General features: G+C 43.2%; 1 protein-coding gene across 1 annotated transcript in view; it reads right to left on the bottom strand.

The window, feature by feature from the left end:
• nxph1 (neurexophilin 1) overlaps positions 1–6,913 on the bottom strand; it is a 51,825-nt gene extending 44,912 nt beyond the window's left edge. The window contains exon 1 of the mRNA XM_070846648.1: positions 6,766–6,913. Coding sequence (XP_070702749.1) covers positions 6,766–6,819 — 54 coding nt within the window. The 5' untranslated portion in view covers positions 6,820–6,913. The remainder of the gene's footprint in view (positions 1–6,765) is intronic.
• Between the last annotated feature and the right edge of the window lie 13,015 nt (positions 6,914–19,928).

The raw sequence follows: 19,928 nt of genomic DNA, 5'->3' as shown, positions 1-19,928 counted from the left end.
CAAAACTCATGCATATACAAGAAAACAGCTTTTGAATAGCTGCACACTGTAGTGACCTCTATGCATGAAAGGGTTAAAGTCATTTGGCTCAAAACCTCTATTTTCATTCTAAAGGGGAGAAATTACTGGAAAAAACTGTAAAGAGAAGCTTCCAAAATATGACAGTCGGAGGAGTGTGAGGAAAAGCTCTGGAGCATCATTTGAGAGAAATCAGTGAGTGTCACATGGACCCAGTCCATCGCCATCACACACACACACACTCATGCAAACGTTGGCTGATGCCGCTGATTATTTGAAGTTCAGCACATTGTCGACGACAGGAAAATCTTAACAATAAGTACTTTAAGTCTGCTATTTCTGTTTTGTATCAGTATAGAATGGGAACTGCGTTGTTAACACTTGGTTTGCTTTGGAAGTGTTGTGAAGGTAGGGCAAACCTGGGATTAGATGGTACTGTTGGATTTCAAAATCAATAAAATGAGTATGTTACTTACTAATTTACCTCATAAAAATGCTACATAAAAGACATTTAAGGCACGGTTAATACATTTTTTTTTGACATATTGCCAATCAGAGAGTTTTCCCTGTGGTGACTGCAAATGAGGTTAAAGAGACTGAAACAAAACAGTAAAACCGCACTACAGTTTTCTTTCGTCGATTTTTAATGTTAAAAAATGGGGATAAGTCGTGAAAAAGACGGCGGGTGCAGCGGCCTGAACCTGTGCCATGAAGCAGTGTGTTGAATCTGCTCGTGTGAAGGCAGATATCAGTGCGAGCGCTGGAGAAGTCTGCTCCCTCACTTCAGCTGTGACGAGCCGAGCTCACGGCGGATTCTGGAGTCATAGGAGTACCTGGAGATGTAAAGCAGGTTGGACGAGGTTATCTAATCGCTTCCTGTCTTCAGAGGCACTTCTCTCCCTGGGTTGCTTCAAAGCGCTGCTATCAAGGTACCCACACGCTCCAGCGTAAACGGATTGCTCTATGCGGAGAGGGAAGCGAGGGGGCTGGAGCTTCCCTCAGGATCAAACCCGGGTCGCGAGCCGGGCCAGATTGTCTGAGAGCAGCGCCTTTCAATGATCAGCTCCAGGTTTGACCTCTGAACTGTGATCGCGTTTGAAAATCTGGAGCAGCGCACGGAGGAGAGAATAGAGGCTGTGGTCATTAATCACAGACGCTGACCACCTCAAACACACACACACACACACACACACATGACATTCAGACTGGGTGGTGTTTTTGGAATATTTAAGGGAGTCGTGCCCCTCCCCCCCCTTTTTAAAGAAGATCCCAATTTAAAGCAGATTTCCCTCATTCACCCCTCCTCTGGATCTGAGTAAGAGAAGAAAAATAACCAAAGCACCAATTCCAAACACCACAGTAGGTGCTATTATCATTGACTTCATGGACAAACACCAAGGTCAAGTGTTGTTTTGGATATTTGCGGGAGCAACTGGCCTCCTGGGGGAGGCTGAGCTCAGATCAGACGGCCCAGAACTCACTGGCAGGATCACGGAGGTTACAGTTCATGCAATATAAAGCACTACAACAAGACTGAGTCACCTTGCTGTGTCAATTCCAAAGTTGTGCACCATCAATCTTCCTGCCTTAGATGCACAGCAGCACTCTGATTGGAGGTCAAAAGGCAGCTTCACACAAGAGACCTCACTTTCAATTATACTTTGACTTTTGACTGTTTTTTTTTGGAATATTTATTTTTAGTGACTTCATTTCTAATTTCCATTTTAGAATTCTGGCCACATACTACTGTAATTCTACTGACTATTCTCCACAATTGTATGTTTTATGGGCAAAATAATCTCTTGATCTCTTAATTAAAATAAAGGCAATAAAAAAAAAAATGACCAGCAGTTGCAGTCCGCACAAAAACAGTATGAAACATTAGAGGTTTGTAGTTGATGTGTAAACACAAATAAACCGCTCAAAGCACTTTAACACTACACCCACATCCTCCCGTTCACACACCATTCATACAGGAGGAGCCCAATTAGACTGTTCATTCACACACATTCACACTCAGAAGCTGTGCTGCGGGATCAATTTGGGGTTCAGCGTTTTGCCCGGGGGGCACTTTGACATGCAGGCTGGAGGAGCCGGGGATTGAATACACAGTTTTAGCACTTAGCTCCATCCTTAATAAATTAACTACGACAACTGATGCGCCGATGTTTTGCAATATTAATTGTATTTCTCCGGGCTAATTGAAATTAATTTATCATTTCAAGCTCATATTAACAATAAAACTCCCATTCCATACCCGGCACAACTACCTCCAGCTGTGTCGTATATCACAAACACACACACACACATACACACACGCGCGACTGTTTGCGTGTGGGAAGCCAGTGTGGGATCATGTCATTTTCACTGCACTACAGTGACTCCTACTGGTTTTCAGGCTGTCTGCATGAGGGACGGAGGGATCTGCAAAGATAGTGTGAACTTCCTCCCCCTTTACACCGTCCTCTGTAAATAAAATAAAGGTGTTTACTTTGAGTCAAACACTCTTCAGTGATGCTTCAGTGTGGTGAGAAGGGCAATATTTTTATTCTTAATGATTCAGTATTGAATTCAACAACTGTGTCATTATAGATGGTAAACACTAGAAGTGAAAGTAAAAGCTGAAATGAAAATTGTTCAACACCCTCTGTCATCATTTGTAATGAATTAAATTGATCTAATCTTTGTTTTGCTGGAGATGCCCTGCGTCGCCCTCCAAGACCCTTCAAAGCAACCCAAGGACTTGTGGGATACTCTAAAACCCCCTAAATGATTCCTAGAACCACCTGAATGACTCCTAAAACATGGCATTAACCTGCTAAAGACCTCTGGACCCATCTAGAGCCCCCTAAAGAGCAAGACAAACCCCTTCAAGCACTCCCAGAGCCTCCTTATGATTGTCTAAATCCTTGTCGAGGCCTCCCTGGAATCTGCATTTTGAGAACCCCTGATTTATATATATATATATAAAAGCTTTCGCCACAGCTGACGACTACTTGTCGCTGTCTTGAGAGGCAGTAGAGTCACTGAGCAAAAAAGCGGCGAATGCAACCGAGCTGGGTAACTGGGCTGAGCCGAGGCCACTCAGACGGTGGCAGCGGCGGTGAGGGAATTGCAGCGTTGTTCTCCGAGCCTGAACTCTCAGCCCTTTTGTACTTCGCTCTCTGCAGAAGCAGGACTTGAATAGCGCCAAAGTGACGCCTCCATGCTGCTTTAAAAGCTAAGTAGCACAAGGGGTTGAACAAGGAATTGAGAGGAATGTTCTCTCAGTCGACATCTGGGCTGAAGAAACATAACACTCCGCGCTCTCCACCGCTCCCACTTGATGGCCACACAATGCGGTTGTCCGAGTGTGTGCAGCTTATGCCTGTGAGTGTTTGTGTGTGTGTGTGTGTGTGTGTTCAGCGGCGCAGCATGTGGGCATTTGTGCGAATGCCTTTGCTGTAAAATTGAATTAATACCGGCCCGCTCTTGATTTCAGCTTCAAACAACTTAATCAAAACATATTGCTTTTTTCATTATTATGAGCTAATTTAGAGCCCCATGTACTGAAGAGGGAGTATTGTTAGATGGGTGTTGGAGAGTGGTGGTGGTGGTGGTGGTGGGGGGGGGGGGGCGGTAAGGAGTTCATACTGTGTGAGCTGTGCTGTAGTGATCTCAGTGGGACTTTCTTGCCTCCCACCGTGCAGCCTGTTTGACACTGTAGGGCCCATTTGCACTGTTTGATAATAACACCTCAAAGTGATGGAACCACTGCATCTGCTTCTCCCAGAGGAAGAGAGCAGAGGTGTGTGTGTGTGTGGGGCTGGGGGGGGGGTCACACCTGACTTCAAACCACAATGTTGCACTGAGGCCAAGACCAGACATGTGCCAGTTTTTTTTTAATGCAGCATGTTTCACATCCTTAAGTCTCAATCAATCGGTCACTCTGTATTTATATGGTGCCAATACATAACAGCGTTATCTCAAGACGCTTTCCATAAAGAAAAGCCCAGTTGGTCAGCAATACAGTGTATTCAACAGTCTGAGTTCTGTAGGAAAAACCAAACAGGTTAGATGACGCCTATTATTCCCCTCCAGGCAAAACAGCAGCAGATAATATTAATAAATAGGAAGAAGGAACCGAGTGAATAAACAAAACCTATAGATATTCAGCTTGTGTTCATTCACTGTGTTCGTGACACGGCTTGTTAACTAATTTTTAAAAGGGTGGGGGGGGGGAATAATGAAAAGGTACGGTAATAAAATTCTATTGAACAGAAAACTATTGTCTCCAGTTTGTGTTTATGATTATGAATGATTCTGTGTACAAGCCGAATTGACCACAACGCCTCTGAGGATTCATGTCAACAGATTTAACTCACACAAGTGTGTTTAAGCAGTGTGAAGAAAAAAATCACGATAATCCCAGATGGTTTTCTGCCGTCCAGGAATAACAGTGGGCGCGCTAATTAAATAGAAGGACCTATAGGTGATGGTCCCGCTCTGAGGGATCCACTGAATCCACTGTATTGCTGTCTACCTGGGCTTCGCTGTTATCGGGGTCAAGGCGCGGCTCTCAGACAAGAGGCTTAAGCAGAGACAAGAGCCTTTAACACGGAATAAAACCATCAAAGTTCAGCTCTAATCCCCGCTGCCGTGGATAAGGCTGCCTGTTAACGGGCTGCACAATAAGCTCGGTTTACTCTGGGCGGGATGGCTCTGTGTGTGTGTGTGTGTGTGTGTGTGTGTGTGTGTGTGTGTGTGTGTGTGTTTTATCCAGCCACACAATTCAACTCAGACAACACGGCGAGCAGGATTTACAGGAGAAGCCGTGGAGGATTTTCATCACCGTGGCGCAGTGTTTAAGAAAGACACAGTGAGAACTAAACCTCCAATGGCCCGTGCCCACTGCTTATTACTGCTTATTACTGCTTATTACTGCTCATCACTGGCACTGGGAGTCCGAATTTAATTTCAAAAACATCAGGACATTTTTCTTTTTTTCTTTTTTTTTTTTCCAGGAGCAAGAAGAAGAAGAAGAAGAAGAAGAGTGAGTTTGGACTCATGTGACGCACAGACATGGTGTCAAAAAGAGGTCAAATAACACAACTTGGGTTTGTTAGAACATCAGCTGTCATTTACAAAAGTCCATTTTTAAATATAGTTTTCTCATTTAAAATATAGATTGCTATGGTTTGGCCTGTTTTTTTTTTTCTCTCCTCTATAAAGTCTATTATATATCTAAAAGGGGTGTGTGTGTGTGTGTGTGTGTGTGTAAATAAATCCAGAACCTTGGAGAGCTCCACACCCACCAGCTGTGTGTGTGTGTGTGTGTGTGTGTGAGTTCTCAGACAAATAAAGAAGTGCCACATATTTAAACAGTGAACTAAAGGTTGAACAAAGCTACAAAAGGGTCACACACACACACACACACGCACACACGCACACACATCTGTGATATAAGATCAGAGAAGCTTAATAAATACATTTGATACAGCTGTCCCAGGCCTTCCTGGGCATTTTCTAACGAATTCAGATATATTTTTTTAAATGATTCCACCTCTTAGTGGGCTAGAATTAACCAGGTGAGATTGAATAGATCAATTATCAGTGAAAAATAGAATGAAATAATGTAGAACCTACGTACAGTTAAAAAAAATAAAATAAAAGGAATCGTTGCGCTTTTGAATGCTGAAGGTGTGTGTCTAATTAAAGGGGAGGATTTAGACTGTGTGTGTGTGTGTGTGTGTGTGTTCTGGCCTGATGTTCCAAATAAATATGTGATTTAAAGCAGAAAAGGAGAATTTAAGAGGCTCAAAATAAAAACAAATTGGTCACGTTTTTTTCTTTTCTTTTCTTTTCTTCTAAGGATGTGAAAGAAAGAGAGTAAAGAACTAGTGTCTTCTTCTTGTGTCAGAATAATAGAAATTATAGTACAGCTTCGGTCGGTTTGTCAGTTTAAGAATATTCTAAAGTGCTTTAAATAAAATGTATTTTGCGACACACAGTATTTTCCTGTGTGAATCCAGGTGGGTGAAGGTTTATTCTACAGCTGCTGCTGGGTTTTTTTTTTTCTCTCAGTGACTGATTTGAAATATTCTGGATAAAACTGAACCGTACTGTGTTTTTCTTTCACGCTGGTAAAATAACTGATGAAAGGCTCGAGCTGGAGAGAGCCTCTGGGTGCCGGTCTAAGCCGCTGTAGGTGCGCACTGCTGATCAGCAGCCACACCATCCACATGGAGCTCAGGCTCATTATGGCGCCCCCGTGAGACGGTTCCACTGCATGTGCCGTTTAAGGGTCGCGGTTTTAGCCACCACGATGTTTTTTTACTATTCAAGCAATAACCCAGAAGTAGCAGAAAAAAGCTTCCTACATCATCTAATGTCGACCTGATTTTAGAAGTAATACAAAAAAAAGTAAGCGCATTTCACGCACATCTGTGTTTTGCAAGTTTCATTCTCAAACAATTATGAAGACAAGTGTCCAGACAAAGTTTGCACTTCTTACTTCGCACACTTGCGCTGTGCACAGTGAAAGAACCTGTCTAGTCTAGTCTAGTCTGTCCAGCCGCGGTGGGACTGCGGCTGGAGATGCGCACAGAGGATGAACCGAGTGAAGTCCTGCCACAGTCAGAAGTAATAACACTTATATAGAAGCAGTTCTATAAATGTCTATATTACAGGCGGGTCTGTCACAACAGCAGGGGGGGGGTGCAGAAACTTGGGCTGGAAGTACAAGCTGAGCAGGAATGTCTAACTCACCAGGCAAAGTGCAGGCGTCAGAAGGAACACGGCGCACCAACACGTCACTTGCATCCTCCCGGAGCTCAAAGTTCCACTAATTTCCCTCGGCTGGTAGTTGCGGCTTTGCGGACCATAAATCCACCTGGTATCCGCCTCACTGCGCAGTCAAGCCCCTCAGCAGCCCAGGCAAAAACGACAGAATGCACCCCATGACCGCATAACACAGCTGAGAGTTGGAGATCGAGGGGGTGTGGGGGGGGGGGGCAGGACGGAAGGGCCGGTGAAGAGGCTATCGCTGCTGCCGCTGCCGCCGCTGCTGCTGCTGCTGCTGCGGGTTGTGATGGTGTTGGAAGGGGGGGTGGGGGGGGTGGGACGACAAACGGAGCTTACTTGAGAGTTAATCCAGGTAGGGGGAGCAGCAGGGTCATCGCTGGGAGCACGCTCGGGTCCTGATTGTCTGACGGCTGGTGCGCGCTGCTGCGTCCGGAGCGCTCTGAAGGTGTGTCTGATCTGGAGGCAGCGGAGGGGCTTTCCGCTTTATAACGCGCGCCCTACAACACAACTAGTAGGGAGACTCTCGAGATGGGGTGTGTGTGTGTGTGTGTGTGTGTGTGTGTGAAGAGGGTGGGGAGGGGGTGAATAAAACGAGAGGAGACTGCTCTAAGACGCAGGAAGGATGAAGGCAGCGAAGTTTTTTTTTTTCTCCCTCTTTTTTTTTTCTTTAACAGACGCTCGTGAGGAAAAAGCGTTTCACCTTGGCTGCTGCTTTGTGCGCTTGATGTAGATGAATGAGCTGACATTCAGAACTCCGCTGCCAATAACTCCAGGCAGCCCTCACCCACCCCCCCACCTCCCTCAAAGCACGTTACCCCAAAACAAGAAAGCCTCAAACCTGAACCAATAAAAGACAACAGCTGGTGTTCAGGATGTGATCCTCACACACTAATACGCACCACCACCAGTGTCAGAACCCATCACATTACTGTTGATAGCAATGCTGCTCATAGAATCCCCAACATTTGCTGAACATCCGACGGGATGTTCATCAGTTTCACGTCATGTGGAGAAGAATACCTCAGCTGCAAAAACAAAAACAAACAAAAAAAATCTTATCAAGTTATTTCATATTGTTGCACTCCTGGAATTACATTTTTCTAAAAAGAAGTGGAAAAAAATGTGTCCTTGCAGTAAAAATATTTCAGCTTGTTTTGCTTAATCTTCAAGAAATGAGCGTCAGTATCTCCAAAGAACAAAGACTGAGATGCTGCTGTACCAGAATACAGAATATTGGAACCTGATTTTTTTTTTTAGAAAAAAAGTTGATTTGGACTAGAAATAGGTTTATAGTCTTAAAGTTACAATGCTTAAAATTTTAATCATACCAGACTATTTTTACATCATTTATGACTGGGATTTATTCTGCTATGCCCGTGTGTTTGCACTCATTATTCACTTTTCTATGTGTATGCTGTCGGTGGTGTAGTGAGAATATGTTGTGTAATGAGGTCATCTGGATAACGATTTATAGAAATGACTTCCTGTGTTATATCTCTGACAACGTAGCTGCTCAAAGCATGTTTTCTGGCTTCGATGCCTTTTCGGATGGAGCTCTGGGGCTCGGTGTCGTTAGCGTTTACCACCGGATCTCACCCAGCGAATTCATCCATCCATCCATTTGCTTCTGCTGATGTGGGGTCAGGTCACGGTGGTAGCAGGCTAAGAGGAGCGTCCCAGGTGTCCTTTTCCTGAGCAACGCTTTCCCGGTTCCTCCTGGGAGATCCTGAGGCGTTCCCAAGTCAGGTGAGATGTTTAATCCCTACCAGGGTCTGTCCCACGCCCTCCTCCCAGTTAGGTGTGCCCAGAAGACCTCCAACAGGAGGCACTTAACCAGATGCCCGAACCACCTCAACCGGTTCCTCTCGATGTGATGGAGCAGCAGCTCTACTCTGAGCTCCTCATCCTAACACCTTTCAGCCACTATCTCGCTCGTTCCGTCACTACCCAAAGCTCATGACCATACGTACGGGTTGGAACGTAGTTCGTCTATCCGTCTCCCAACCCATTTTACCCACAGTCAAGGACAAAACCTTGAGACACTTGAACTCCTTCACTTGGGACAGCAACTCACTCCCAACCTTGGTGGAGCAATCCACCGTTTTCCAGCAGAGAACCAGGAGTTGGAGGCGCAGACTCGGCTGCAAATGCCCCTGTGCATGGTGAAGGTCGTGGTTTGAGGAAAGACCACATCACCCATGAAAGGCAGAGACGCAATTCTGAGTTCCCCAAAGCAGACCTTCTCCTCACCACCACTGAAATTGTAACAGATTTTTTTTTCCCATTTCCCAAATTATAGACAAAAGATTTGATGGAAAAAGGGATGGATTGACTTTCTGGCCCTTCAGTCCTCCCCATGCACACACACTCGAGAAACTGACCAGTAGGTCTGGATTACTGCGCTGCCCAAGGTCTGCTGCATGTTAATCAGTGTGTGATGTTCTAATTAAATACATGTTGATTTAAGAAAATGTACCACGTCAACACAATATCAACAATACATTAAAGCTGTTAAAGCTAGATTTAACATGGGCCCCCCTTTTGTAAGACGTGGCGTCATAATTGGCTAAAAAAGTGTTAGCCACCTTGAGATTATCATCATCTAAGTTTTAATTGGGCTTTAGTGGTAGGCCTATTTTTTTTTTTGAAACAAATGTGCAATCAATCAAAGTGCTGCACAGTAATTGCCACAAAGGCACCCGGGGCATTCTGGTCCCTGAGAGTTTAGGCAGTTTCCCACTTTGCCTGGTTTGTGATGCAGCCTTCAGTGAAAAGGAGATTTTTTTTTACGGTCCAGGAAATGCCATAATTATTAGTTGATCTAATTTCATTTGAGCCAGTTCCCTTCACTGATGAAGACAATGAGAGTTGAAACGATTTTGTCGCACATATGAGAGAATGTGTTGTTGTGTAATAAATACGTATAAAGGACAAGGGAGGAAAATAATTGTGTTTTCACGTGTTTGTATATGTATGCGGAGGCTAATGTGTGTGTGCTGTCTGTACCAGCCGAGACAGAAAGAGATAAGTGAAGCCTGAGTGTGTGTTTGTGGGTTGGAGATTGACAGATAAGATCCTTTTCGTGGAGGAACAGAAGGGACGGGGAGGTGAGCAGAAAAGAAAAGGCAGGAGGGGCTGCGCTTTAATAAACCCCCGGCAGTCTCGTTGTTACAACATTGCAGTGGTCAAGCATTGTCACCATAACTCAGCCAGCGGGGCTGATGGGATCCTGCTCTGAATGGCCCAGATAGCCTTCACGGGCCCAGCATGGCATGTAGTGGTAGAGCAGGCAGAGACAAAGCCATTGTGGCTGTGATGAAGCACAAGTTGGTCTCAGGTAAATGAAAAACTAACTAATATTCTCTCCTTCTTGATCAAATATGTATAATGTAAATATTCAGATTTTGTCGACGTTGTATTTTTTTTTTTTTTTTATTGGAGTAAGGCCAGTTTACAGAATTTGAAGTGGGAGCCTCAGTGAGACAGGCTTTGCCTTGAGTCCAGTGGGGTCAGAACATGGAGAGACTCAGCCCAATATTTCTAAAAACTGTTTATACTGGACAATTCTGGTCCTCATGATTTATATCCAGTGCCTATGTTCCAAAACATTTTTGTAACCCAATCATAAACTAAATCACAAAATTCAAATAATATCTTGAAGTTAGGGGTGTAAAGATTCACCGATACAAACCGGAAATTGATTGCAACTTTAAAGATACGACTACATCAGTCGGTGGATCGATCTAAACATGTGAAGCGCTCGATTACTGGTTGTAAAGTGACAAACCGTTGACCGGCACTTCGCTGCTAAATATGGTCACTCCAATCTCACGATACTAATGTTAGTGTAACATCATTCTCAAGTTCTCAAATCAAACATCTAAAGAGTGGAAGACATTTGGATTTTTGAAAAGTGGACAAAAGTCTGGCCAAAATGTAAAGTGTGTAGAGCAGCGATTAAGCACAGTGGTAGCACGACAAATGTGAACACTCACCTGCTGAGACGGCACAGCGACGCCTGTGTGGTCGGCGAGGAAACTGTGGATGCTAGAGCTAGCACGAGCTAGAACACACAAGACAAAGACGTGGGTCTTAGAACGTCTTCCAGCCTCCACTTAGGCACAACTCAACGGGAGGTAGTCACGGCATCTATAGACCGTGTTATTGTTGTGGACTTAAGACCTTACAGTGTAGCTGAGAGTGATGACTACGCTAGAGCCGAGGTGTAGTATACCAAGTAGACAGCACTTCACCAAAGTAAAGAACAAAGTTAAACAAGATCTTTCCGATGCAGAACGAGTGGCAATAACGAGCGACTCCTGGACTTCTTGCACTCCGAATTCTTATGTGACCATCACAGCGCACCACATCACACCAAGGGACAAGGCCAGTGAGGAGGTCATGAAGCACAGAGAGCAGATTCCTTTGGCCTTGAATGAAAACCCACTACAGCGATGGAAAACACTGCAGTCATCTATTGCTAAAAAGTACCTCTGTGCGCCAGCTGCCAGTGTGGCGTCAGAAAGTGTTCCAGCAGTGCAGGAGATATTATCTCTGCACAATGCAGTGTACTGCAACCTGGTCATGTTGATCAATTCATTTTTCTTAAAAAGAATCTCGACAAGCAAAGGTACACATGGACTTCTTCACTGTGTGTGTTGTGTTTCTCATCAGTACAGTGAGTCCTGTTTTCAGTGGTTTCACTTGAGTTACTGTCGTGTTGCTCCACCTCCGCTTGTGTCCACATTACTTGGCTGCAGCACTATGAGAAATCTTTGATATGCTGTTTTATGTGATTACTAATTTAATTAAGAATAATAAAATCACCTATTTTACCTAAACACAGTGTGGTTATTGCTCTACCACCTGAACACACAGAAATCTGTCCAAAAGTATTTTGTTTTCATCTTTTTCTATAGATTCCTAGTCTCTAATATGTGCCGTTCGTAAAGGCTCAGTAATAAGTGTGAATGAACACAATGACATGTTATTCTGAAAGGATTTTTTCCATTTTTTCCCCACAAATAGATTCAGATTTCATCAAATTGAATGGCATCGAATTATATTATTCTGTATTGTCCCTGGATCGTATCGTAGCCCATGAATCTAGATGTGTATCGGATCAGCCCATAAGGGAGAGGTCCACACCCCCTACTTTAAGCCCTTTACCCCTATTTCCAACATTGTCTCGGCCAATATTAGAGAAGACAGTGTTTGAACTTAAACATCCCATTTTCTATGTACAAAATCTTCATCAGAGTAAAATGAAAGTCAAATAATGACACAAAATACATAGCAGCAGCTTTGCTTTCTTTCTTTTGCAGTCTCCACACGGCAGTTATGGTTAAGATCTTGAAAATGGCAAGTGAAAGGGGTTAGGGTCAGTCTTAGGAGGTTTATTCTGTTGGACTGTGACATGTAGGTAACACTACTTGCTACCTTCACACTGACAACATTGTCACTGGACATAAATCGCCTAATATGAATGTAATTCCAAAGGCAAGTGGACTTGAGTGTATAGTATATACAGTATAAGCTGTGTTTGGTTTCATGCAGCACTCATGAGGTCAACCTCTGGCCTACCAGAAGTTAGAGGAACGGTCTAAATACTCAGAATCATAACAGACGTCCCTTTATTGATTGTAAAAATCTAACAACACTTGCTTTTGCAGATCTTGAGTAGAGACACCTCTCATCTGAGGGTGGATTGGCCTTGCTGGTGACAAAAAGCATATAATAGAAATATGAATAAAGATGAAGAAGCTATTTAGTTCTTTGACTTACGCTTTGGAATGTGCTCTCAGTCTCTTACACGGACAGTCAGTGGGGGAAGTATGAGTCTCATTGCATTTCAAGGGCGCTACAGAGCATCAGTGAAGCACAGAGAGTTAGAACTGAGCCGTTGAGTTGTGTCAGTGTGACAGAATGAGAGCCATTCACATGAGTGATGCAAACACAGCCGGGGCCTGCCGACCATTACAAAAAGAGGAGAAAGAGAACATTTCTTACTTGTCAATCAAACACCTGCTCTCCTTCCTCTTTTCACCACCAGATTGTCTCTCATTGACAGAGTATAATCAGGAGGTCAAGTTGCTAATTTTCCAAGCACACCTTTTGGTGCCTATTCAGTGCTGGGGGAGAAAATTACAGGGTAGCCTCTTCCTAATAGCTTACAATTGAGCTGCAAAGAGGAGTGGCAAGAGATAAAAACAAGAGAGAGGAAGGGGATGATTGCCCAGCTGAGTGACGCTGGCGTCCGGTGGCATGAATATGTTCGACTGGCTCGGCTCCAACGCCGATTGTGAGGGCAGATGTTGCTGCGGGCCCTCAGGCGTGGCCATGAGGTGGTGGCAGCGGGTTTGCCGTGGCTGCTTCCCAACCAGCTGCCATCTCAAGTGTCACTCTACATCCGCGGCAAGCGATAGGAGTCAAACTGGGCTTGACCATAAGGGGCGAGGGTGCGCTTCACGCCATGTGTGGCGACAAAAGGCCCAGCGGTCTGCAGTCACGGTCGAGGTTGCCAGGCTCAGCTTTTCAGGAGGATGTTGAGGGTGGGCGGTCTGAGGGGGGCTGACAGAGACAAATGGCTGAGCAGAGCTTTGGTCACAGGATGCAGCTGCTGCACATCAATCGCTTCCTCATCACAATTAAAATGACTGCCGGCTTCAGCGTCTAGGAGCATGGACGGAAACTCAAGTTTCCATTTGGCTTGATGAATGGTGTGAATACAAGTCTTCCAGTGAAAGACAGCCAGACATTTGAAAGATACTTTTAACGAAAACTTTCAGAACTTAACTTTGGTAGAGTTAGAATACCTTCTTTCTTTGTGCTGCTGAAAACCATTAGTGAGTCTGCAACAGAACATTCTTGAAGGAGAGGATAAATCTGATTTATTATAACTTGGGTCTTATTCTTGCAGCTGTGACCATTGTTTCTGTTTGTCATGATAAAGCAGTAGTCACCAAGTTTTTTTACTGAGATTTGGGAATTTTGTGACACGGCTGCCCCGTCTCCCAAAGAATTGTACCGCACTCAGTGCCAGTGCAGGAGGTAGTGTGTCCTTTCTGTAGCAATCAGGGTGGTGGCTGCTCTTGTAGCATGTCCAACCTTCATGTGGGAGATCGAAGGGGACCTAACCCTAATGACACTGCACATGGATGTAATGATACGGCAGAAAAATGTTGAAAATGTTGATACTGAAAGTTAAATCGTGTCATTGAATGTAATCCTTGGTTTTGCTGAATTGTTCAATATCATTGTTCTTCTCCGTCAAAAGGCTTGGTCATTATTATGTTGATATTTGACAGCCAGGGTTCAAGAGCAGCCAGAGCTTCAGTCAGGTGGTCAACAGCTCCGATGTAAAGCCTGATGTTTGCACAACATAGTCAGGACCAACAATGCTGACTCTGTGCACAAATAAGGTAAGATCAGTAGGTTCAAGATGATCCAGGAAACTGGACAGTGAACTGTGGATATATGTTTACAGTGTAAAACCTTTTTGCTGAAGTTTCTTGATCTGCAAGACTCCTTTTTAAGAATGTTACAGTACTTGTTGAGTACAGTCTAACTTTTACTGCCATGATGGACAAAGTCAAACACCAATTATACTTTAAATTCACGGTTTTAATTAAACATATTTAGTTTTTCTTGTTCCTTTGGTATATTTTACATCAAATCACGTGTTACTTGTAAACATTAGTTTGCTGTGTGAAGTTTTCTGAGGACTCTCGTTCAAAAAGTAATTTCTCACCACTATCTGGGGCCATGAAAAGGGCTATTTCTGTCATTGGCTATGGCTGATGTAAAAGTAGAAAGCATGAATGATATGTAATCAGAGTTGAGGAAGTCTTTCCACACATCTGTATCTGCGGCCTTTTCCAAATGCCTTTTTTTTAAGACAGGCCACCACTTTCCTTGATTGAGGCAGTGCTTTTTTATCGGGAGGAGATTATCAGTTAAAGGAGACATCTTTTATCTTTGGGCTCAGGGGAACAGAACTTAGAAACAAAGAATGCTGCATTGGTGATCTTCAGTGTTTGACCTAGTATCCTTAATCACATTTTTTGCCAGATCTTGATGTCTCTCAGGTTGCAGCAAAGTCACCCGTTTGAAGAGGGTTTCACAACATAACTTAATTGATTAGGGCAGCCTGTAGAACTTCCTTTTCTAGGCAGAGGAAATTTAATTGGAAGACAGAGACATGATTATGTGAAGTGCTGATTAAATGAGAGGACCAAAACCATGTTGCCTGTCTATGTTTTACTTCCTAACATCCGATCATAATCAGAGGCTCTGATGATAAAAGCAATTACATTACTTATTACCAACAAGCACAGGACAACAATTTAACCAATGGAGAAATACAATAATTAGACCTCATTGTCTATCTACATGGCTGCATTAGGACAAAACCAGTGCCTTAAAAAAAAAAGGAAGAATAAGGCAGATATCTGTCTGCAGCCTTCTAAGCCAGCACAATACTTGACCCCAGTGTGTAGCTCCAGTTTTTTTACTTTTTGAGTGTGCTTTCAGCCATATTTCTGTATCCATTCCTCATGACAGAGGTTAATTTGCACTGACCCATGCCTTTCCAGCTAAGAGCTCCTGTTTGTGTCTTAGATAACTAGAAGATTCCTACAACCCATGATCTCAGTAATTGAACAAAATGGAGTGCTGAAAATATTAAATATTAAATTATTGAAAATATCCCACCTCCATAAAATGTCATGTGATAGAAATGAGACAATACTGGCTCAATGTTGTTTTTAAGGCTTTACAATACTCCATGCATTCACATCATATCATCACCGAACCAAACTCCTGCTTAAGTCAAGCTGAGTGGTCAGCTGTCTTCAGCTGTCTTTTACTGACATCTGGTGGTGATATTAAAGCACATTTAGATTCTATGACCCTGACTAGGTATACAGTAAGTGTAGTGCAAATTCATCTACATGAGTTAAAATATCACACTGAGACTGTCATAATGGTCACCTTAGCTGCAATGCTTCATGCTAGAACTTTAACAAACAAGCAAATGCTTATTTCAAAGCAACTACTGCAGCATACACAATTAATTCATTTCAGAATTAAAAGAGTTAAGACTGGTTAAGTTGGCGTGGCCATGTTTAAATGTTATGGGGCCCAAGAGCAGAAATTAGCTGCAGGGCCCCTGCTCACATTCAATGCCTCCCTTTTCAAAGTCTAGTTTTCCGTGCAGAAATGTTACCGGGTCCTGGATTAGAACATAAATAAGGACTGACCTTTAAACCCTCATCCTGTCAGCCAATGTCATGATAGTGGTGCACACAGCCAAAGCAGATACCATGCAGATTGGTTGTGGTACCCTTTCTTTTTGGACTTCTGTCGGGCAGTTAACTGGTTTGTTGGGTTGGTAATCTTGCTTAGAGTTCAAATAAGTTAAGAAGAACTAGCACCGGCCACACTGATAATTTGTCACAACGTCTAGATCCAAGGTGCAGGATTACCAACAGGTCAAAACACGCAACTGAGCCCCAGGCCCTAAACCCCCAAAGGCCTCCAAAACACCAAGGTCAATTGGTTTGTGATAATTTGTAAAAATGCAGTATTATGATACTGATACAATGTACATGGAGAGGGAGTAGCAGGGTTTAACATGGGTCCAGCGCATCGAGGCACGTCTTTCACCTGCAGCTGTAGACTGGTCCATTTCTGACATCCATACGGTCTCATCTGGTATTAGGTGTGACCGTCCTGTGCCTGATACATTTGCACTTGGGCTTCTCATTGTTTTTCTAAGGAGAGGAATTAAGACTTACTTTACAGCATTTCTTCACACCTAAAACTTTTGCACAGTAAGAATTATTTCAAAAACATGAAACCTTATTTTCTATTCTTATCAATTTACAAAATGCCAAGTGAGTGAACAGGAGAAAAATCTAAATCAAATCAATATTTGATGTGATCACCCTTTGCCTTCAAAACAGCATCACTTCTGCGAGGACACTTGCACACAGTATTTGAAGGAACTCAGCAGGAAGGTTGTTCAAAACATGTTGGAGAACTAACCACAGATCTTCTGTGGATGTCGGCTGCCTCAGATCCTTAAGTCCCATAGGATCTGAGTTCGGTTGTTCTAAACCACTTTGGGAGGTGTCTTCCATTCTGACCGTGGTACATGCCTTCAGGAAGATTCATCCTCTTCCGCATTATCAGGTTTCTGCTGCCTGAGGTATTCACTTAGCACCTTCTGGGTCCCTGATGTGTTTCTGGATCTTGGTTGTTCAACCTGCTCCTGTAGCAGCTTCAGTGTGTAAAAGAATAGTCTTCTCCAGCTTAGAATGATGTGTGAGTGGGTGAATGAGGATGTAATATAAAAGCGCTCTGAGTAGTTGAAATGATTAAAAAGGCACTATATAAATACAGAGCATTTACCATTTGTCCATGCAGAACAGTGCATCACCTTGGTATATCATCATAACATCACTACTGGCTAAAGGCTTTGAGTTGTCCTCCAGAGTTGTTTTCCAGTCGTTCCCCCATTGAGTCTTTGATGAAGGCTTTTAGGGTCCTGTTGATATACATTTCCAAACATTCCAGTATCCATGTGTGTGGCACCGAGTCAAAGGTTTTTTTTGTATTCAATCCAGGTGGTGCGGTTGGCCTGCCTGATCTTGCAGTCTTGGGTAACTGCTCTATCAACCAGCAGCTGGTGCTTGGCTCCCCTGGTATTGCTGCCAATTTTCATCTGACCCTTGCGCATGTATTGGGCCATGTGGCTACTCATCATAGCTGCTATGATGCCTGACAGGAGGTCCTTCATGGTCAGGACTGTCGCCCTTGGGTTAACCACTCTGGGTGGGTCCCATCCATTAGTAGTTAATCTGTGCTGCCAGGCATTCATGGAGTCCGATTAGTTTCTTCAGCCGGAAAGCGTGGATCATGTCTGGGCCTGGTACTGTCTAGCTCTTCATACCTGACACTCTTTCTTGGATGTCTGCCATTGTGGTTATGGGCTCTTGTACTGGCCTACTCTTAGATCCACTAGCCACTGAGTACTGGTGTTATGTGAATCCTCGTTCTCCCATATGGTCCTCCAGTACTGTTCAATCTCAGCCCTGGGCGGATCCGTTCTTGTGGTGTTATCTTGTCACTGAGAGAACACTTTGGATGGTTTGGTGTAGCTTCTGCTTCTCCTGTGGATCTCTTCAGTCGGGTAGCCAGGGCTGTGAGCCTTTGCTTGCTTGGCAGTCTTCAGTAAGTAATGTTACATTGTTACTGCCATTTAGCTTCCTAAATGCAATTCTGGCAGGAAAAGCTCATATACTTCTACCCTACACATAAATCTGATATGCCAAGCAACATACATATGCTAGTTTATCAATATGCAGAACATATAGGTAAATATATATACAGACAGTACATACCAAATATAATTTAAAGGGCCTATATTATTCTTATTTTCAGGTTAATACTTCTATTACATGGTTTTCATTTTCAAAAAACACATTGTTATCCACATAGCAGACATATAACTGCTGCAGCTGTTTTAAGCCTCTGTCTCCAAACTGATTCGATGCCTTCGTGTAACCAGGAGATGGTGTTAGGGAGAAAAAACTATAGACATCCACCCAGCAAGATGGTGGACTCAAGCTCACCATCCTCTTGCTGTGAGGGGATGATGTGAAGCACTGCGCAGACAGTTAGGTTAGACAAATGTCACAGCATGTAATATGTATTTGTTTATTGTATGTGCTTCATACTTTTAAATATGGCATTGTAATGAAGCAAGTGATTTTCAATTCAAATGCTGCTGCTACTGTACTGCTGCCAAACAGTCCAGTGCTGTCTGTGTGATCTGTGTCTACATGTGAACACATATCTAACGAGAATATTACTGTTACTAACAGGAAAACTATCCCTTTGGCCTGGATAGTTGCAATTCAAGATTTGAGATTCACTTTATTGTCCCACATTGTGGAAAATGTGAACTGGGTTTCCACCTATGTTACATCCATAAAAAAAAAAACCTTCCAACCTCCCATTGCATGAAAGACCATGGCAGCTCAGGTCATAACATAGCAGCACCACTTTTAAACATATCCTAATATTAAATAGATCCTATAAACATATAGCACAAATATAAAATAAAAAGTACAGAGTGCTGCAACTGGAAAATAGTAATTTACATTTTTTTTATTGAAATGGGGATGAAAGAGTTTTAAAATCTATTCAATTGACAGCAGTGTACTCTTGATGGTACAACCTCCTCCCTGATGGCAGTAACTGGTATGGTCTTGTTGGCCTTCCATAGAGCAGCCTGGTGCGGCTGTGGCTCAGTGGTAGAGTGGGTCATCCCTCAATCAGAAGGTCGGGGGTTCGATCCTATGGGTCAACATGTCAAAGTGTCCTTGAGCAAGACACTGAACCCCAACTTGGTCCTGTGAATGAGTATGAAAGAATAGTCTCCTCCAAATTAGATTCATCATGTGTGAATGAGGATGTAAAACTGCTTTGAGTAGTTGAAATAACTAGAAAGGCTCTATATAAATACAGAGCATTTATCATTTAAGTAGACTGCAGGTATGACACATATCATCGTCCATGGAGCCTGCATAAGTCGGACTAGTTTGGACTTCAGTCGTAGAAAAGTTATCAAATCAAACTGTGATGCCAAATCTGATTCGACTCTCAAATACTGACTAGCATAAACTTCTTTTTAACACCATTAATCAATCAATCAATCAATCTTTATTTATATAGCGCCAATTCATAATTGCGTTATCTCAAGACGCTTTACATAAAGAGCAGGTCTAGACCAAACTCTTTAATGAACACCATGAACTCCGAGTGACTGCAAGAAGTTCAGTCGTTGCTGTTCTCTGCTACAGAGACCATCAACATATGTACTCCAGGCTAGAGAGCTTTGGATGAACACACCGAGGTATTTGCACAAGGAGACCTGTGAAATGGTTTCACAGACCTGTAGTCTCCATCTCCTGTCTTTTTTCAAGACCAGGTGGTTACAGTGCTAAAAATCACAAATTTATATTTATATTTATAAAGTTCTATCGCTATAACTCCCAAAGCATTTTATTGATTTCAGATCAGGAAGCTTTTAAAAACACAACAACACATTCAAATATTCC

This window comes from Pempheris klunzingeri, chromosome 16, assembly GCF_042242105.1.
Source record: "Pempheris klunzingeri isolate RE-2024b chromosome 16, fPemKlu1.hap1, whole genome shotgun sequence".
Classification (NCBI taxonomy): Eukaryota; Metazoa; Chordata; class Actinopteri; order Acropomatiformes; family Pempheridae; genus Pempheris; species Pempheris klunzingeri.
The sequence above is the reverse complement of the archived record's forward strand: the minus strand, read 5'-3'. Positions and strand labels throughout refer to the sequence as shown.